The 7174-nt window shown below is 38.1% G+C and overlaps 1 protein-coding gene across 4 annotated transcripts in view; it reads right to left on the bottom strand.

The window, feature by feature from the left end:
• ext2 (exostosin glycosyltransferase 2) overlaps positions 1 to 7174 on the bottom strand; it is a 33527-nt gene that overhangs the window by 13471 nt on the left and 12882 nt on the right. For all 4 annotated transcript variants that reach the window (XM_061759551.1, XM_061759569.1, XM_061759560.1 and 1 more), the window contains 2 exons: positions 6789 to 6920; positions 1423 to 1612 (listed from right to left, as the gene is read on the bottom strand). In XM_061759551.1, the coding sequence (XP_061615535.1) occupies positions 1423 to 1612; positions 6789 to 6920 (322 nt within the window). The remainder of the gene's footprint in view (positions 1 to 1422; positions 1613 to 6788; positions 6921 to 7174) is intronic.

The following is a 7174-nucleotide window of genomic DNA, read 5'->3' as shown; positions in this document are numbered from 1 at the left end:
ACCTGGAAAGAGTGTGGAAAAATAACAGGCTGTGAAAATGTGGTTTATACAATTCATGTTGTATTTTGCAATGGCTTAAAAGTAATTTACACTTCACAACTGGAGGGAGCGCTGAAGAGCATAACAGAAACAAAATAAGAGCTACCTGCATAACATGTAATGACTTGCTCCCGCTCGTATATAAAGTGTGTATGACAGCATTTTACATCTTCAAATTGTATTTAGAAATTGAAAACAATGATGGCTTCCTTGTTTCTGAAGGACAAATATCTATGAAGTACTTGACTACTGACAGTTTGTGCAGGCAGTGTCAATATAACATCACAGTGCAAGGCAAGAGCACATGCAAAACTCTTGCAGTTACTATTCTTGCCCGAAGCTCTTTTATCAAGGGAACATTTTAAAGATCCTGGGTCCATGGCAAGACTGTCAGCACACTGATCATTCACGTGTCCCCTCATTAATTGTGTTGATGGGCCTTAGCAGATTGTGAGAAGAGCTCGACCTCCTCTAAACAGCGTCGGACGACGCACGTCAAAAACAATTGGCAGGCTATGTTAAGAATCCAATTTTCTCTTTCGGCCTGTCAAACTGTTGTCATTCCCTCCTTAATTTCAACACTGCCAAGAGACAGCATGACAATGGTGGGCTATTATTTGAGTTCAGCCTTGTAAACTTATAAATCAAATTTCAATGACTTTTTCGACTCCAAAAAGAGGGGCGAATCAAAGCTTTTTAGCCAGAGGTTTAGGATAGAAACTATGACTGTGTTTTTTTGCAGTGATACCCAGTTGCTGTGTAGAGTGTATACATTAGCGTTTAGGGATTATTATTTTTTAACTACAAAAGACAATAACAATGCAGCCTGTGAGACTTGGTATGAATGAGAAAAAAAAAAAATTCCTTGTACTTGACTGAGACCTGAGAGTCTGACCTGTCAATGGCCCCTCGTTAATTCTAATGGGTCACGCCACTCCAGCCAGGCGCCGCTGATGAAAAGAAAAACTGCAGCCGCGAGAGAGCACTTCAAAGTCTTCCTACTACTTCATTATATGAGTCAACTCAGGGTTGATTTGATTTCTGGTCAAGAACAGACATGGTGCCATCAGCAGAGTAAGAGAGGTTAACAGTGGTGTACTATTTGTGTTGCCTCATTAACAACAAAAACAGAGGTGCAAGAAGATGTAAGCTTCCCGAGACAAATGAAAAAGAGAACAAACGGCCGTAACAGTCTGCTGTTGATTCAGATGTTCATTTACCATTAAATTAAGTGTCCCCAAGAAACTCAAATTAGTGATGAAAACTGTTTGGAGAAGCAAGCCCTTTTCCTGTTCACAAACACTTTCCATGTTTTACCGTAGTGCACCTGAGACGACGACGTGTGAGCTCATGTCGTGTGGATGCGTGAATGAATCTACTCACCCTCAGGAGGACTCTTGTTCTGATTATTCCACACCACCAGGAGCTTAGCCAAGCTAGGAACTTTGGAAATTTCTGTGATGACTCGGAAAAGACTCTCGACACGATCGTAGGTCAACACCACTGCTGTGAACCCAGGTGCTCTTGGTGGGATAAGTGGCAAGAAGAGGGGACTGTTCACACTGGACCACTTCTACACAAGACAGACGGCAAAGACACACACAAGAAACTCAAGTTTGACACTCTTTCACACATTTGTTAGGAAAAGGTTCTGTAGTGAAGCATATGTTTTTCCATGATTTATGACACTTTAAGACTCTCTTCCCAAAACATTGACATCACCATCAGTAGTTTCCAGATGATAGATATTATTAGCAAGCAATCATCCAACAATGTCTCTTGAGGGCTAACATAGGCTGGGCAAAGAATGCTGGCTAGGTCCATTACAGAAACCTTACAGAAGCAAGAGGTCATGACAAGAAGACTAGACGTGAATCTGCAACAAGGCTGACTGTTTCCTCAAAAATATGTACGGGTCGTGATGTTGGAGTGATGGAGTGGAGAACCAGGAGACAACGCAATCAAAGAAACAAGAGGAGGTTTAAATTTGGGATGAGAGTTTGCCAGGAAGTTAACGACTGTCTTCAAAGCTCTATCTCTGTCATTGCTCTCCATTAAAATGGCCTATAAAGTGCGGGACTTTCACTGACCCCAACAGGTGAGCTTTCTGATGTACCAAATGCTGAAGATTATCATAAACATCAGTGTGACATGGAAAGTAACACAGTCCAACAATACAAACAAACTTACACAGCCAGGCCTTACTAGAACATGTAAACAAGAGTGATGGCTGTTGGGAACACATCAAAATGAAAGTGTCCCACTCTGGTTGCAGTGAAAAGCTGTTGAAAAAGGACAGTAAATCTGTGGCATTCTTGAAATCCACATAAAGTATAATTATACAATAATATGGCACCTTCCACAACATCAACCCAAGTCAAAGACAGCCACGGCGTTTTATCCAACATTCGTGACCAATGCACCAGTAAAAATTCCCTCTACTGGCAAGTGGAAACTTCCCTGCTGTAATTCTCACATTGTCAAACAAGTAGAGGGGGAAATAATTAAAGTAAAATATATGACACACATTCATTACCAAAGCCACTTAAGTCATTTGTCAAATGACTTGAAATCAAATTAGATGAAAAGACATCTGTATCTTAACAACTTCTGACAGATCTAATGGCTGAGTAGTCTTTCCTGTTCAATATAAGTTATTTGATACTTAGAAATTGATCTTCACAAATTATGTAAAATGCATAGAAATTACGTATTATGTATAAATTTATAATGCCTACAACACATTCTACGAGGGAGATTGGCATGCCAATAACACTTTTGCCTACCCTCAAACTACCCTACACAGACAAAAAGTAGGCTGTACACTCAAGAAGCGAGATTTAGACAAAATGTTTAAGGACAGTGCTTTTTTTTAATCATTTGGTTTTACTTCAGAAGTCATTTACAAATCATTAAGGCATAATCATTTTGAAAAACTAAATTTGATATAAGTATGGACAGAAAACCAACTTGTGCACTCTATATACTTTTAAGATGGTTATCAATGTGGAGAAAGTCTCAATTTACTCCACAGCTTAATTGATAGCCAAAACACAGTTGTATGGCCTAAAACATCTTAAAGCCTGAGAGGCCGCAACCTTAAAAGTAAACCCTTTACTCACAATCCCCAAACAAAAAGCAGCCTGTCCCTCATTCTGAAAACCCAGTGTAACAGCACCAGCAATTCTGGAAAATGTGCTTTCAATTACCAGCCTAAAAGACTACACGAGGTGAGGTGGGGTGGGGGGTGGTTCTCTGGATGATTTATTTAGTGTTCTTCTCACCATTCACTCACTGAATTGATCCCTAAAACACTTCACCTCCCATCTCAGACATGAATGACCAAAAATCTGTACCTCGACACAATTAAGCTCTGGGATGGGACAAACCTGAACCAAGGGTGAAAACAGAGGGCAAATGTCATGCAAAGACAGAGCACTTCACTGTTGAACAACTAATAATTCTTTACTAAAGTATGTGAACGGCACAGTCCCGTTTCTGTACAACAAACACCTGTCAGACTTGGTTCAAAGCACAACTCAAAGACAAACGTACCCACTTTCTCACGATCATATGCTCTTCTAACCCCAGGGAGACTGCTGATTAACAGCTCCACAGAGATGGCTGCATTGCCAAGCTTCGTGCAGCCACAAACTTTCACAACCACATGAAGGCTAAACACCCATCCTATCATTCACAAACAGACTGCCTCAGACATGCAAGAACCTTTTCTCCCACCGCAATGGAGGAATCCTCCTCATTCAGAACTACTGCTGAGCCTGTTAGGTGTATATCAAACCTTAATACACTGCTTGTGCGGTGTACTAGGGTTGGGCATCGAGTATCAAGAACCGATTGTAACCGGGGCTAACGTTTCGGTTCTCCCGGAACCCTTGAAATTTTAAAATTTCGGATCCCAGTTTCGATGCCTAGTTCTCCAGCCGCGAAGAAGTGGAGAAATACAACGAAGAAGCGGCGTAAACCAACGAAGAAGAACGCGCACGATGACGTGCTTGTGCCCAACGGCAGCTGCGGCGAACAAAAGTGTGTCTTAACTTTGTTAAAATGAATGACTAGTCGCCTCAGTGGAATAATGGAATAAGATTACATTGTGCAAAGGAGGCTTCCACAATGTGTAGCGTGTGACTCGCTCCGAGCCTCAGCCTACACCGCACGGAGCTTCAGTGAAGTCAACTCTCAGTCAATTGGGTGAGTGAAACAATACAATACATATTTGGCAACATTGAGACAGCTAACGGTTGGTTGCACTTTTGCACTGATGGTTTTTAGCATTTATTTTAGTCTTCAAACCAAAAAAAAACAAAAAAAAAAACAAACAAACAAAAACAAACCAAAAAAACTTAATTTAACATTGGGCTAAACTTCAGCGTAGCAACTTATCACCATGAATTGGGACAAAATTCACATAAACATTGTCTCACAGTATCACAAACACTAACCCTGTGCTTCATCGGTGGTTAGGGAAAGGAAATAGCGTTTTATAGCATTTGGTTCCATCCATTAAATGTTTTTTTAAATCACCGGTTTCGTGTGAAGTTACTTTTCGTCCCAAAATGCTGAGTTCCGGTGCGTACCCTTCAAAATAAAAGGCTACAAGCTTAAAACAGGAAGTCAAGGTATATATAAACCATTTGACATGATGAAACAGTCCCAAATAACTATTTTAACAATGCTATATTTAACTTTTAGCTGAAACATTAATTATTGAACATTAAGTTAATTGGGTTAGTTCCGCACACATTGCCTTTTAGTTCATAGGTTTGATATTGATACTGGTTAAGAACCTCGAGTCAAATGTTCATATTAGTCTATGCTGCGGGTTGCTAAGAAAATGGATGTTCATCATTTGGACACCTTTTATTTAAACCATGCAAACGTTTTTGACCCAGCCCCCTAAAAGAATCGCAATCGAGAATCGTTTGGAACCGGAATCGAAATAAAGAATCGGAACCAGAATCACTCAAATTCAAACAATGCCCAACCCTAGGTGCTACAGTACATAAAACACAATGGCATATACAGTGTATTGTGTGTTATGCAATCCAGTGGTCCTGGGCTGGTTCACGGGAGCTATCGACTTCATGCGACGTTCCAAAATTAATACTGGACTGTAGTCAGTTTATATGCGGTTACATTTTAAGTTAAAAAAATAAAAATAAAATACAATGCTGTTTTTTAACAGCCTAAAGGCTCATACAACAGTATGGAGAAGCTCTTCAACTGTTTGTTTTTTAATGCTCCAGTATAATTCTTACTTCACATAAAATTTTAAATGAACTGTTTTAACAAAAGTGACAAAATAGTGAAGTGTATTACTAATTATTCAGATGTCAAATCATAGTTCTCTACTTGAATTCCTAAACAGGAAAAAAATAGTTTTAGTGGTTGAATGTTAGATATGATTAATTTCTGACGGCTCAAATATGGGTAGAAAACGGTAAATTCAGTTTGAAATTCTTCATTCCTGTTCAAAGCAGTAAATCCTTGAGAGCTTACTGAAATTGAAGGAGTTTGCATTTAAGCTATTCTAATTTTTGCAGTCTTATAATTTGCTAAGCGTTGTTTTCACTCTAAGTATAAGAACATTTTAAAAAGTGAGAATTAAAAACTGAATGGCACAAAAGGTCCCGAGGATGCCTTAAGGGTTTTAAAAGACTTTGGCAAAATACCATGGTTCAAAGTAAACTGAGACCATCACAAACAAATGGAAGAAAACGTGGCACAACAGCGACATGGCCGAGAATTTAAGTTCCTCCAAACTGATGAAAAGATAAGAAAACTGGTCTGAGTGACTGCCAAGAGGGCTACAGCAACATTAAAGTCGTTGCAGAATATTTTTGGCAAGCACTGGTTGTTTACCGCATGTGTCAATGATCTCTATTCTTCATTCTCCAAAGAAAAAAAATCTAGGCTCTACACATTTTTTTCAAGCACATCCACACTCTTCCAAAAGTGTGTGTGTGTTATAGTTTGATGAGACTGAGTTTGAACTTATAGACCAGATGCAAAGTGACGCATGGTGACAGAAGTGTCATGTTGGGGCAGTTTTTCTGAAACTGGGGCTTGAGTCACGACACACAATGGAGTAATTAATTAGTCTCCTAAATCTCCAAACATCAGCGTAGTCTGGCACTAAAACCTAAAAGACAATTTAGCTTTCGACATGACAATGGACTAAAGCATTTATTCAAATTGACAAAGAATGACTTCATTCAAAAAATATTTTTGGAACAGAAAATAGAAAATCAGCGGTGTGACCTGATGAGGTCTGGCCACAGGAAATGCCCCACAATATAACAGATTTGGAGCGTCTTTGCAAGTATATGCATGTGTGTGTGTGTGTGTGTGTGTGTGTGTGTGTGTATATATATATATATATATATATATATATATATATATACACATGCATATATGTATATATATATATATATATATATATATATATATATATATACATACATATATGTATATATATATACACACGATCTTTATATACACACGATCATATGGTATAAAAATACGTGTATATATATATATATATATATATATATATATATATATATATATATACACATGTATATATTTATATGTATATATACACACACACATACAAACGTGTATATATATATATATATATATATATATATATATATACACACACACATACACACACTGTAGGTCACTATTATCAAGATGCATGTCAACATCAAGAATGGACAGTTACATACCACAATAGTTGGATTGTTCCACTGCTCGTATGTATGTGCGGCATATGGGTAGATGCGGTCATTGATGATCTGCAGCGTCGTCAGGCCGATGGCCTTCATGGAGCTGAAATAGGCTTCCCAAAACCAGAGTGCCTATAAAAAAATGAAACAGACATCTTCAAATTTTACCATACAAAAAATAGACACTTCCTGATACCGAGTAACAACAAACATCATTAGTGGGTTTCCAATTAAATATATACATACCTTTTTTACATTAAATGCATACATACATATGCTATGAAACTATTCAAAGAGAAGTACACTTTTAGAAAATAATTTGTTGTCACCACACTGGTCTGTTTGGTTCTAATACTTAGACAATCGTGATTTTTTTTTTTTTTTTT

Source organism: Phyllopteryx taeniolatus, chromosome 2, assembly GCF_024500385.1.
Source record: "Phyllopteryx taeniolatus isolate TA_2022b chromosome 2, UOR_Ptae_1.2, whole genome shotgun sequence".
NCBI classification, from domain to species: domain Eukaryota; kingdom Metazoa; phylum Chordata; class Actinopteri; order Syngnathiformes; family Syngnathidae; genus Phyllopteryx; species Phyllopteryx taeniolatus.
Note: the sequence above shows the minus strand (reverse complement) of the source record. Positions and strands in the feature narration are given on the sequence as shown.